Source organism: Branchiostoma lanceolatum, chromosome 18 (genome assembly GCF_035083965.1).
Source record: "Branchiostoma lanceolatum isolate klBraLanc5 chromosome 18, klBraLanc5.hap2, whole genome shotgun sequence".
NCBI classification, from domain to species: Eukaryota; Metazoa; Chordata; class Leptocardii; order Amphioxiformes; family Branchiostomatidae; genus Branchiostoma; species Branchiostoma lanceolatum.
In genome coordinates this window covers 11,707,966-11,720,911 of record NC_089739.1, presented here as the reverse complement: position 1 = coordinate 11,720,911, position 12,946 = coordinate 11,707,966, and the positions used below count along the sequence as shown (strand labels likewise).

The 12,946-nt window shown below is 39.9% G+C and overlaps 1 protein-coding gene across 1 annotated transcript; it reads right to left on the bottom strand.

Annotated features, from left to right (window-relative positions):
* Positions 1-1,391: 1,391 nt before the first annotated feature.
* Positions 1,392-12,798, bottom strand: LOC136424742 (YTH domain-containing family protein 3-like). The gene is made up of 5 exons (XM_066413377.1): positions 12,555-12,798; positions 12,391-12,415; positions 12,158-12,246; positions 4,151-5,689; positions 1,392-2,196 (listed from the first exon to the last, which is right to left on the bottom strand). The coding sequence occupies exons 1-5, from the start codon at positions 12,573-12,575 to the stop codon at positions 2,167-2,169; spliced, it is 1,704 nt and encodes a 567-aa protein (XP_066269474.1). The 5' UTR covers positions 12,576-12,798; the 3' UTR covers positions 1,392-2,166.
* Positions 12,799-12,946: the final 148 nt, after the last annotated feature.

The following is a 12,946-nucleotide window of genomic DNA, read 5'->3' as shown; positions in this document are numbered from 1 at the left end:
CCCCATCCATGTGCAAGCTAACCCCCAGATGATGGGGAACAAAAGACATTAAATTGGATAGAGAGAGAGAGAGAGATGTAATGTTATACATTGTCATTGTGTATCTATAGATTACAAAACTGAAACGATGACGTTTGTGGTTTTACATTCCAGAAATGAAATATTTGTTGAACAATTGTTTTGCACAGAGGCAGTAAAGATTGTTTTGTAAAAAAAACATGAGCTTGTTTTGTGTCTTGGATCAGAGCTCCCATGCTGGTTGGCCATAGCATATTAAGCAGTATCATATCACTCAAAAGTGTTTTCAGGAAAACACTGTAGTTTGGTTAAGCAAGGTTGTTGAATTAGGACACCCAGGTCTAAGAGAAATAACTCCCATTCTTTTGAAAAGTTGTACATACTTCTACACACAATGTGACATCCAGGCATCGTGTGGCGCAATCGGTAGGGTATTTTGCCCAGAACCGAGAGGTCCCGTGTTCGAAACCACTGCTAGGCCCTGATGCTGTGCCCTTCACTTCACCCAGGTTAAAATGAGTACCTAGTTCTGGTTAAGGATGTCCTTTGGATTGGAGGTACTGTGTTTAAGGAGAGCCACACCTCGAGCACATTAAAGAACCCATCACACTTATCGAAAGGAGTAGGGGTCCTTCCTGGTGCAAGTGGTTCAAAACCTAGTCCTATGGCCTTACATGGGGCAATTGTCGTATTGAGGTCACCTGGATTGAGGTCACCTGAGTTAGTGTTGAATGGCAGCGACCCTTGCAATCAAGCCCTGCCATGTAAGCTCCTCGTAATTCAGCCCCTAAGTACATGTGTATCAAAATGGTGTGGCTTTTTGCTAGCCTGGGTGCCATCCTGTTTAGGACTTTGTTTTCCTGGTACATGGGGTGTAGCCTAGTGCAAAAGGCTAGGAACCAGGCTACTATCCTTTAGGCCACAGCAAGTAAGTTTTATGGATGACATCAGACCCTGATTTTCTTTTGATACTGCCTTGCCACCATCTGCTGGGATATTACAATGTGGTAGCCATGAGTGTAGTCGCCAACTTGGTGATACCAGTCTACCACACTTGTCACTTTCTGCACTTCTTGAATACAAAACTTGTTGGCTGTGATACCATGTTTTTTGCTACAATTCCTCTCACAATGATTCATGTCTATTTGGAAAATCTAGCCATCTTGTTTTTTTCGACTCACATCAAACTTGAAGTCTGCAGAGGATGTCTAAAATTTACTTGCTGTGGCCTTACATGAATCTTCAAGCAGATGTCAGGATGAAAAAATGGCTGCCTCATCATTCTATAAAAATGACAGTCAGAAAAATTTCCACCAAACATCTGCTTGGAGATTTACTTCATATTCAAACACAAGAAAACTCAAAACACAAGGTATCTTTCCTGCAATTTTATTTGTTCCAGCTATTTCTACTACTTAGAGAGAATAATCATGTGTTAAGCATTCATTAGTTTTAAATTCAAAGCCTTCTGTACCGCGCCGAAGTCTTGCGACTCCGGATTCCACCGACCGCTCACCTACACTCCATTTTTTAGCCAATCACGGAAAAGCTGAAGAGACAGAAGCAAGGTACTATGAGAAAGGAAAAAACGCCCTAAGTGGCTCGAAACGATCTCTATATTTCCGTTTGAACTTACTTGCCATCGAGGTTCGTGAATCTACGATCAAAGAAAATCAGAGGAGATAAAATGTAAATAGGGGAGGTGCTTACAATTATTCACTCACTACCACCTATACCCATATATGCTTCTACTGAAATCGGTCCTGTTCGCTAGGATTGTTAATAAGCAGTGCACGATTACGTAAATCTTGTCTATGCCATGTTTACGTCGAAGGGTATATAAGCACGGGGGGTTACACATATGCGCTTGCCAGTGAATGCGTCAAAATAACTAAAAATCTTAATTTTAAAAAGTTGGAGACCTTGCTTTCAGTTTTTTTTGTTTTTCAATTGATTGTAGTCCAAGACGACGGTCCTCTCGTTGCGAGAGTTCCAACGCCTTTTAGAAGTCCAAGTTCGTAGATCTAGTAGCGTCTTTTCTTTTTTTAATCCATTCAAAGATAGAAGTCCAAATTCCTTTAGGGTTTGTCAAGGTAACATGGTCTTAGTCCACCAAGTCCGTTAAGGGCGGGGTCCTTGCCAGGCCGTCTATTGGTGGTTGCCCCGGTGCTTCCTCTCCTGTAAACAGTAAACAAAACATGAAGTAAATAAAACGGATGGATAATACAACATGGTGTTAGTCCCTTATCACCCGAGGTTCGAATGATTCTATGAAGCCCGTGTGATAAAACTAGAACCCTATGTGATAATCTAAGTTATCACCCAGTCCGGAACAGCTGTGTCAAAAGTTATCTCGGACAGAATGGATAATACAACATGGTGTAGTCCATATCACCCGAGGTTCGCATGATTCTATGAAGCCCATGTGATAAAAGTAGAACTGGGTCAACCCCATGTGATAAGCCAAGTTATCACCCAGTCCAAAACACCTGTGTCGAAAGTTATCCCGGCACAGGTATGACATAAATCCAGATATAGCATGAAAGAAAAATAATGTTTTATTTTATTCATACATTTACATACAGGTTCTGAAATCTGGTACAAACTTTTTAAAATGTAGACTAGATCCGAAAGTATGAGGAGACTATATAACTCTTCAATTAAGATGACTGTCCAACACAATTAGCAGTTGAACCAATGGTAGCAAGGCAATTAGAGGTTCAACCAATGGTAGCACAGCAAGTGGTTTGAACAATAAAAGAGCAGCTGCATGTGTCAAATATTTGCAAATAATATTTTCATTTTGCATTTCTACGTTGTGACCGATGGGTGGGGCTATAGGATCATTCTACTCTATTTGAAAGACAAACAGTAAATGGTAAATTCTAGAGTGGAATATAAGAGAATGAAACAAATGAATAAGACTAGACAAAACTACATTTCAGTTATAAATAATTGACTAGCAAATACAAGGCTGTAGCTTTAAATGTTAAAATATACAATGTTAACTTTGTGTTAAAAAAATGTATAGTATCTGTAGAGTTGAAGCATCTAAAAGTCCCTTTCATTTAAAATCATTTTTAGCCTGATAATCAAGCAGATGTGTGCAGCCAGTTTGTTTCTTAAAGCAATTAAAAGATAAATATGCAAGACTAGAGTTGTAAAATTGCTACAAAAATGGCATAAAAAAAGGCAGAGCCACAAATCCGCTTGGCGAGGCGTTTTGTTGGTGATAAAATATTCAGCCTTTCTTAATCCCCTGGTGGATTAAAGGATTAAGATCCATCATATGCAGCTGGATTATTTGACAGGGTGACATTGAGAATATCAATGTACTCTGACAGGGAACGGTTTAACATGCAAGGATGGATGGCAATTTTCACAACTCACTTTAGACTGCCTAAACATGTGAAAAAGTACTGAACAAGTTCAAATGCGTTAGATTGAAGTTATTCAAGAAACATTGTCATTAGTTGTGAATCAAACAGAAAAAAACAAACATCAATTTTGTTTCCTGCATACAAGATATTCCTACTTATTTCACCTGAAAAACTGTCTATGTATAGGTCTAAACCTCTGGTGTACCTGTACCTGTACCTGTACAATGTACCTGAACAAACTTTAACACAAGTTGAAACTTTTTTTTTTTAGACTTAAGATAGGTAAAGCCCTCTCTGAAAGATTCCAATTTAGCACTTAAACAATTATGAAAACTTGTAAATACTTTAGCTTTGAGATAAAAAAATCTGTGAATCCTCATACAAAGTTAGACAATTCAAGTTGAAACTTATTTTTTTTAGACTTAAGATAGGTAAAGCCCTCTCTGAAAGATTCCAATTTAGCACTTAAACAATTATGAAAACTTGTAAATACTTTAGCTTTGAGATAAAAAAATCTGTGAATCCTCATACAAAGTTAGACAATTCAGCACTAAAACAGGATAGTTAGCTACATAACACACAACATGCAAATAATTGGTTTAACTTTAGGTACAACGATCTAAAAAAACAACTACCGTACCTGTACCCAACCCTTGTGCGAGCCTACATTAACTGTAAAAGTGCTAAGAAGTAGGATGGAAGTTGAAAAACGACAAAACTGTCAGTAACGTCTGAAGCTACGCGGTGCTCACCTTGCGGAGTTGATCCTCCTCCTCCTGTCGTTTTTCGTAGTGCACAAAGTCGTCGAAGATGGAGGTGGTGTGCTTATAGTTTGAGAGGATCTTCAGTACCTGTTTCCCCTTCTCGGGGGGAACCTCCTGGGTGTCCCGCGAGTTTGTCACCGGTTTGTTCTCGTTGTTCTCCAGGCGGATGTGCCTGAGCTGCGAGTTGGGCACGTCCTTGACGTAGATCCATTTCACCTCCAGTTTGCCCTTCCATTTCTCCTGCGACCACACGCCCGTGTCCGCGTTGTAGTCCACCTCCGAGGTCATCTGGGCCACCCCGCAGAAGTGTCCGCTACCGTTCACGCTGAAGAACAAGTAGATCGGTCCCTTTCCCTTGCGCTCGCGGAACGCCTGGTCCAAGCGTTTGTTTCCGTGCTCCGTGCTGCACCAAATGTGGTACTTGATGGAGCGGTGGATATCGTCCTCCGAGTAGCTCTTGATGACAAAGAAGCGTGCGTTCTTGGGGTTCGCGTTGAAGTCCTTGGCGTTCTGCTTGATCTCCATGCGGAGTTTGTCTAACATCGGGTGACTCGGCACGGGGGGTTCCGCCACGCTTGGATGCGCGATGGGAGTCAGCCCCGCAGTCCCGCCCATTTGGGCACCTTGCTGGTTGTGCGGCGGGCCGCCGCGACCGCGAGGGTTAGCGTTCCAGGCCTGAGGCGGAGGGGGGGCCTGCTGGGGGGGTGGGGGCTTCTTTGGAACATTTTTCCCGTCCCAGGTTCCGATGTCCATGTTGTGTTTGATGGGCGGGGGAGGCATGACCGCTCCCGACGACCCCCCACCAGACTTAGGTTTCGCCTTCGGCTGCGGGATGGCGGGTTTGCTCGCGATCGAGGCCCACGAGATGGGCTTAGACGGTGCCGTGGTGGTGGGAGCCGAAGTTCCGTTGGTCTTAGCGGACGAGCTTGCCGCCGTCGCGTCCCCATGTCCATGTCCATGCCCGTGCCCGTGTCCCGCCTTATTTCCGTTCTGACTCCCCACGGAGCCTGATTGTGCCTTGTTGTCCGAGCCTCCCAGGGTAAGTCCAGTTAACCCTTGTTCGACCGACTTCATGCCGTGTCCAGGGGCCTTATTGGTTGGTACGTCCGTTGGTCCGTTACTCTGGTAGGGGTTGGGTCCATTGTAACTGGACACGGGGGGTTGGTAATAGTCATAAGCAGTCTGGGCCTGGCTGCCACCCCCGCTGGCACTTTGGTTCTGTCCAGATCCCTGAGGCCAGCCACTGCTGCCCCAGTCCGTACCACCCACCGGTTGGGGGAAGAAGCTAAACCCAGTTTGATTAAAGTAGGGAGGCGTGCTTCCCAGCGCGTTCCCCGTGGGAGGGAACATGGCGTCCTGTCCGTAGTGCTGCTGTTCGCCGCCGTTGGGCCAGCCGAACGACATGGGGTCGCCGGTGGACCACTCCGTACTGCTAAGGTACGGGAACGACATGGACGGGTAGTAACTGGGCATGTACGGGTCCGACATGGAGGTGCCGTGCGCCATGGGCGTGGATCCAGCGTAGGCCTGCCGAGAAACAACACATAGTCATTCCCGCACAACAAACAAAATGTCAAAACAAGAGCTATCTTACACTCAAAAATCATGTCTAGAACACAAGATATCAAACCTGGAAGTTCTGCTGCAATACCATAGCAAGCCGCTAGGCTCCCCAAAATCTAACTTTTCGAGGTGTCAAGAAGACCTAGCCACATACCAAGTACCAAGACAATCCATCCGGGCATTCTCGAGTTATCGTGTTGACAGACGGATACATACACGAACGCTGACGAAAATATTACCTTCTCGGCGACGGTAATAAACATTCATTTAACCTCATTTGATAAGAAATTTTTGTTCATGATCTTCTCTATACTAAATAGAGTTGTAATCAACCTTCTGTTACAAATTTTACACTAAACTCACCGAGTTTCCAATGGTCTCATAACACCCTAGAAGTCTACAAGAATAGAAACATCCTTTTGCGATTGGTAACTTCATCATTTATCTAAATTAATTGCTGTAAGGCAGCCAACTAATGGCCAAAAATTAGGTCAAAGTACTAAGACCCATAATTTACCTTTCATTGAACATGTGTACTCTCATTACCATGGTAACATAAGAAACACCTGGTCTGCAATATCCAGCAGCGTCTTTTTAACAAGATTTGTAGTAAGAACAGAACAATTCGGCAAAGTAACCTGTGGTTTTCATTAATGACAGAAACGTGGTCTCTAACAGACTAACTATGCAGGCTGTAGGGAAAATATTTGCTGGTCCAGTTTGGCCACCAGAGGGTCTCATTTGCAGGAGAGGGCGAATCGTTAACCTTACTGTGGACAGATTCTACTGGCCAATTATTCTTTTATTTGCCGAATTCTATGATCCATACCCTCGTTGGAGGCTTGGTGTAGGCTAACAGAAACAGAACAATATTTATTTGAACTTCTAGTACCTCATGATGCTTTTTCAAATCGAAGATGGTGTTGATTTCAATTTTCACCATCAGTACCTGCTAAATTTTCATTTCATTGTGGCATGAAATGCACATGTTTTTCTTACACAGCAAGAATATAAAAATGTACTAGAGTGTAACCTTATTTAAGAACAGTACCGGCACATCGACATATGGTAATGTTGGACCTGTACCCAAAACAGTTACACGGTTTCGTACCAGTGTCTTAGCTATGACACTGACTTACATAAGCCGGTCTCCCTCCCCAAAGGAATGAAAACAACATGGCTACATTTCTCAGAACCCTGAGTCAGCACACACAACACCACATGACAAGACAAACCCCTGGCTGTGACAGTGACTGACGAATCAGTTCGTTAATTAATCAACCCAGCCCAAATCCTACCAATTTCTCTATCCCTTTCAATAATTCTCAACATGAAAAAAAAGAGTACAGCGCAACAATAAACGAAAATTGCCAGTTCAAAAGTAAGAATTGCCACAATATAACAAACCCCTACTAAAAAGAAAACTTGACATGTTGAAAAGAAGCAAACAGTTGTTGTGGCTTTGTAGACATACGCAAACAGAAAATATTTTGGAACAGTTCTTACAGGTTGCCTAGCAACTGAAGAAGAAACACTACTTGCCATCCAGGTGTGTTTTGATAATCAGTAAATCGGAAAACTTTTGTGGTAATTCTATTTCTGCAGTTTTTCACGATAACGTCACCATAACACCACAAATATGCCTTTCCAATGTACATGTATTATCACTATTCTACAGAATTGTTTTAAACGCCAATCTAGAACACTGCCAAAAAGTTATTTTCCCTCCTACGATAAAATAAAATCACTGCGAAAGTAAAAGAATTTACAGTATACTGCACAACACTACAGTTTTGACATTTTTTTACTGTAAGTCATTTTGCATGTGTTGAGGAAAATGAAAACCTGAATTGTTAATCTTTTTTTCATTCCTCAAAACCAGTAGATAAGCAATTAAACATGTTACCAAAGAAAAGAGCTACCACTGCCTAGACCTTGTGTCTGTTACTGTAAATTCATTAACTTTTGCAGTGGTTCTATTTCACGGGAAAAAGAGGTGGTTGTGGCAGTGTTATAAGTTTGTACAGTACAGTAGTAATGCATGCAAAACGCATACTCACGGTGTCATTAACTCGCTATAGAGAAGTAGCTGCAAAAATAAAGCCACTGCAAAAATTTCAAAATCTACAGTAGTCGAGGGTGCCCAAGCATTCAGACGAATTTTGAAGAATTCGTAAGACAATTATGAAATACATACAAAAATTTATGGAATTCATATGCTCAACTACTAAGAAACATACGAGTTTTACTGACAGCAAGGATCATGCATTCTGTAAAACTCGTATGTATTCCGTAAAGTCCATATGAACAACCCCAATACTGTCCTCTAAGCTACACACGACACACAAGAGCTCTACAGTCTGTTGAAAAGATATCTCCCCCATATCAATGAACATAGGTGTGGGCAGTAAGTGTTCTTGTATAACACTCCACACTGTATTACACTTTGAAGGAGGTTTTACATTTTCATGATCATGGTACAGGGGCCCCGGGTTATTCTTCATTGACAACTGTTTCAGTTTAGCAGCAATTTCACTCACACTAATTAAACAAAAAGTTAACGAGATTTGAATCTTTGCAAATAGGCGAGGAATAATTTTGCTGTACAGTTTGTTTCTGTACATCTTAAAAAGTATTGAGTAATTCAAACACGTTTAGAAAATTGCATACAGCAGAAATCAAAACAGACAACTTGAAAAATAGAGAAGCCATGCAAATATATTCATAACACATTCCTAAATCACCCATAGTTTTACAGCCATGCCCATGAGTGTTGGGTTCTTTTCTAATTTGTAACAATATTTGTAACAATATTCAGCGCCCCCCCCCCCCCAACACTGGCCCCTTTATGATTATGATCTTCTGCCATTTTACAGAAACTTTCCAATAACAGTGCCGCACCTGGTAGACTAATAACTCCGAGCACTTAACCGACAAATTGCATACATAATCACACCCACAGATGTCAAAAATAACATTGTTATACTTATTAGTGCCAGCATTTCAATCCTACAAAAACCTTAATTACGGTAAACTTGTGATAAAGAAAAATTAGCATTCAAGTCACGGTAAATCCAAAGCAACTAGAGGGTAAATTGTTAACAACGGATAATGCGGATTATATCTTAAATTCTATGTTTTCAAGATTGCCTCATGCTTGTATTATATCTATATATAGTGCAACAAAACCAACATTTTTCGTACATTCCTTTAACAGATTTTGGCTAAAGCATTGAGGTAAGAATTAACAAACTTTGATAGAAATCAGTTTAGGTACTGGTTCTAAAAATTTCCATTGAAAATTTGCTACCGTTTCTATTACAGTTGTTTTACTAGACTTAACACATTAAGTTGATAAACAACCCAAATCATTCTAGAATCTTTCAACAAAAAAGTTCGAAATTTCATTTCAGCATTTGGCAAAATGCACCGTCTGTATCTATCTGAATTCATTCAATGTGGTATTAACAACTCACGAATTATTCATTTCAATGTCAGTTTGTTCCAATGTGCAAGGGTTAGACATACTTGTACTTTGGATGTTGAGGTTCAAAACACAGAAAAAACAACAAACAAATGTAGCATTCCAACGCCTTTTATACACTCCTTTGCAGCAAATGAATGGTTCAATCAAACCTCTGCATTTCTAAGAAGATCCTCGTATTACAGTCTTTATCCGACATCTTTGTCTTGAGCTCTTTATTGAGCCTAGTACAAAAGCCAGACTTGTACAGAAAGCTGAGTGGAGAGTTTCAGACAAGGTGTGGCAGGTGTTTCTGTTATCTTGTATTTTGTAAACACGCACATATACGGGGGCCAAAGTCCGCTGGGTTGCGCATTCTTTTGTACACGTCATCGCGATACCTGGGAAAAGGTATTTACCTGGACTAAAGGGAGAATAGTATTTAACAATACGGACTAATTCTAGATGCTTAGTCAAGGCTGGTCGATTTGAATTTGTGCTTAAGATGATAAAATATTGTTGTTTCGAAGTAAATTGTATTGCAGAAACTATCTTTCTTGCAACAGAAATAAAATAAACATGACACAAAGAGAGAAAAATATTATTTTGTACCATATATATACATTCTGTACAAAAATGAAATGACAATTTCCAAGCAGATCTTTGGGGGAAAATCATGCCAGTTGACCCTCAAGATCAAGATCCCACAAAAACTGTCACGGATTCGCCCTCAGAGATCTACTTGAATAATGGAGATTATGAAATAAAGATATTCAAATATTGCATCCTTAAATGTGACAATTAAACCATTTTTCTATTCCCTATCCATTATTTTGTACATGTATCTGTCTAAAAATGGCCCCAACTTCATATCACTACAATCTCCCAATTTTCACAACTCACTCAAACAACTAGATTCGGGATGCGACAAGACTTTTAAGTACAGGATAATTTGATTAGGCACGAATTAGGCACAAGAAATGACTTAAGCATAAATTTCTGTTGATGGCTGATAGTTTTGTTCAATAGTGACTAAACCCTCTAATATAATCCTTTTACTGTATTGCAAAGCTTATCATGTTCAATTTTGATATGATGATGATTTTGCATATTAACAGAATCTATGACAAAGTACTTATGAAAGCAACCCCTTAAAAGATTCACTTTCTGAAAGCTTGAAATTCCTTTACAAAGATTGAAAAGGGAACATATTTTTCACTTTCTGGAGGCAAAAAGAGACTTTTTCAAGATCAGTATGTTTTTCTTGTAACTCATTCCAAGATAGACTTTTCCCCATATGGTAGCTAACTACTGTAATGTTGAAATGTTTCTGATGGTTTTAAGTTCATGGTTTCTAGGGTAACCAAAATGCTTGTTTTCTGCCCACCTACCTACATGTTTCAACCATGAACTTAAAAAACAATTTTCCATTTTCTCCCTACCACAAAAGTATGTACATTTTCAGTATCTAACTATTGTGTTATAAGGTGTTTGGGGAGCATTTGAACTCATTTAACTATTGTCCACCACATTGGATGGTTAAATTTAGTGATTGACAGGAAAATTTGAATGTATTACAATGTCTAAGTAATTAAAGCCACATACTTATGCCATCATACACATATAAATTCATTGGTCTAACTCATTCAGGTTTAACCAACCACACGACAGCTTTCATGTAACATGTAAACACTGTATTGCTTTTTGTTGTTTGTTAATACACGAGATTCAATTATTTACGTAATGAAAAATAAGGATAATATAGACCTTTGAGAAAGTGAATCCAGAGAACTTTGCTTCTGGATTACATAAATGGTTATAGAACTGAAACTAATACTGAACTTCTCAATTCCTATTTTCTTTTTCACCCTTTGAAAAGAAACGTAGCCCCAAACCAAGTTTAGTGTTACCTGTTAGTTTCGAATATACATTCTTTAAAAGAACTGAAGGCTTTTTCACCTCTTTTAAACATCATGTTCAAAAATGTTAATACAAAACTTGAGTTTGCGTTCTTGCAAATGATCCGTGGAAAAATGTGACATTATTTTCTTCATTTCAAATGAAAATATCTTAGTACAGCACATATGCCGCATCTAATTCAACAGTGATAATTCTTTCTTGTATTAACATAATTTACCAGCAATAATTACATACCATAAGCAATTATTTTGCTTAAGCACTCATTAAGAAAGTAATTTTTCTTTTATAGTATATAATAATGTCAATAACGTATCTAATTTCTTTAATATTGCTGTGTTACACACCTCGAAGCTAATTGTCTGGGAACTTATCGCAACTAATCAATTGGAAAAAAAGAGATGTTTATTTCGATTGTCTAGAAGCACCCCCCCCCCCCCCCAAAGATAACCACATCCTTTCAGTCATAGGCAGAATATGTCGTGCGACTAACTTTTTATCCTTTATAATTTTAATTTTGTAATAAAACCGGCCGATACGGTAAACTAAAATTGTCTGTAATATCATCGAAACACAAACAAAAGTGTGTTTGAGTCCGCAACAACTTGTTGACATAAAATATGGGGGGAAATTTTGTTATGAAACGGGGATTTTCTTTAATCATTGATGACTCAAAATTTGACATGACGTCATTATGAAGGGTTGGGTCATCTTAATTTCGGAAGTTAGAAGGATGTTGTACTTATTTTGCATTTATTGTTCAATCTACAAATTCTTAAACTTTAAGAAAAGTATAGTCTTTTTAAGTACTCTAAGTCTAAGCTACATGAGGTGTTTCTTTTTACATGATTACTGCGTACTGTAAAAACGTATTAGCTGATAATTCCATGTAAAAATCAGGAAAGTTGAGGTTATTTGTAATGAATTATGGATGTGAATCCAACAGTTGTTTTTGGCGGTTGAGCCCGCATATTTCCGTACGGGCAGACATCGCTCTTGCCCCGTGACACAACCGGTACTCGTCACGCTGAATTACCGGGAAACAAACCTACCTGTCCAGTTTGGTTGTTATGCTGCAGGTACGGCTCAAATTCCTCCCCTTTACCAGAGTCCTTCGTGTTCACGGGTCCATTTTGTGCAACTGTCGTTTGTGAAGAAGACAAGGAAAAAAAGAGACAAAGTTTTTGATTAAACAAAAAAAGAAACCAACGCAACGATACAAAATTTCACCACCAGGAAGCGAAACGTCACAGAAAAATATAGCTGAAAAAAAGTGTCGCCTCACCTTTATTTCCTTGTGATTTAGGTCTCTGTGGTGACAGCATGTCGTTGGAAAGGGGAAAGAAAGAGGACAACGGGCTGTTAGAAGTTGTGACGGAAACAAAATTTTGGCAACGCAGAAAAGAAAAAGGCCACGGCATATCGACGGCCGCCATGACACCTACATACCTGATCGACGCTGGCAGACATCGTACGAAAAAACCGTCGAAATCCCAGTGAACCCTCCAAGTTTCCCAACAGAAAAAGTCTTAAGTCTGTAAAGAAGTGTCCTGCGGTGAGGTAGCGGCGCTGAGACGTTGCAAAACTCCTTGGGAAGAGGAAGTTTGGAGGAAGGGAGTGGATCACAGAACAATGGCGGACCAGACATGTGCCTCGCTCCCGCTCCCACGTCACGTGACACTGGCCTGACCTCGCTGACGTCATCAACCTCAAATTTACCTCTTCCCGCCAATTTCACTAATTTTTATGAAAATAGAAATAACTGTAAGTAAAACCTGCATAATTTTCTACCTAAAATAATAATCTAGAAGGGTGGACTTTGGCTAAAACTTTCATACAAA

What these genes read in the sequence shown, in the direction of transcription:
- LOC136424742 (XM_066413377.1), bottom strand. Translation starts at nt 12,575, where the DNA reads ATGTCTGCCAGCGTCGATCAG. An exon ending in TGTCTGCCAGCGTCGATCAG is followed by an intron (nt 12,416 to 12,554) that starts GTATGTAGGTGT and finishes CTGTCACCACAG; the next exon opens with AGACCTAAATCACAAGGAAA. An exon ending in ATAACAACCAAACTGGACAG is followed by an intron (nt 5,690 to 12,157) that starts GTAGGTTTGTTT and finishes GTTTCTCGGCAG; the next exon opens with GCCTACGCTGGATCCACGCC.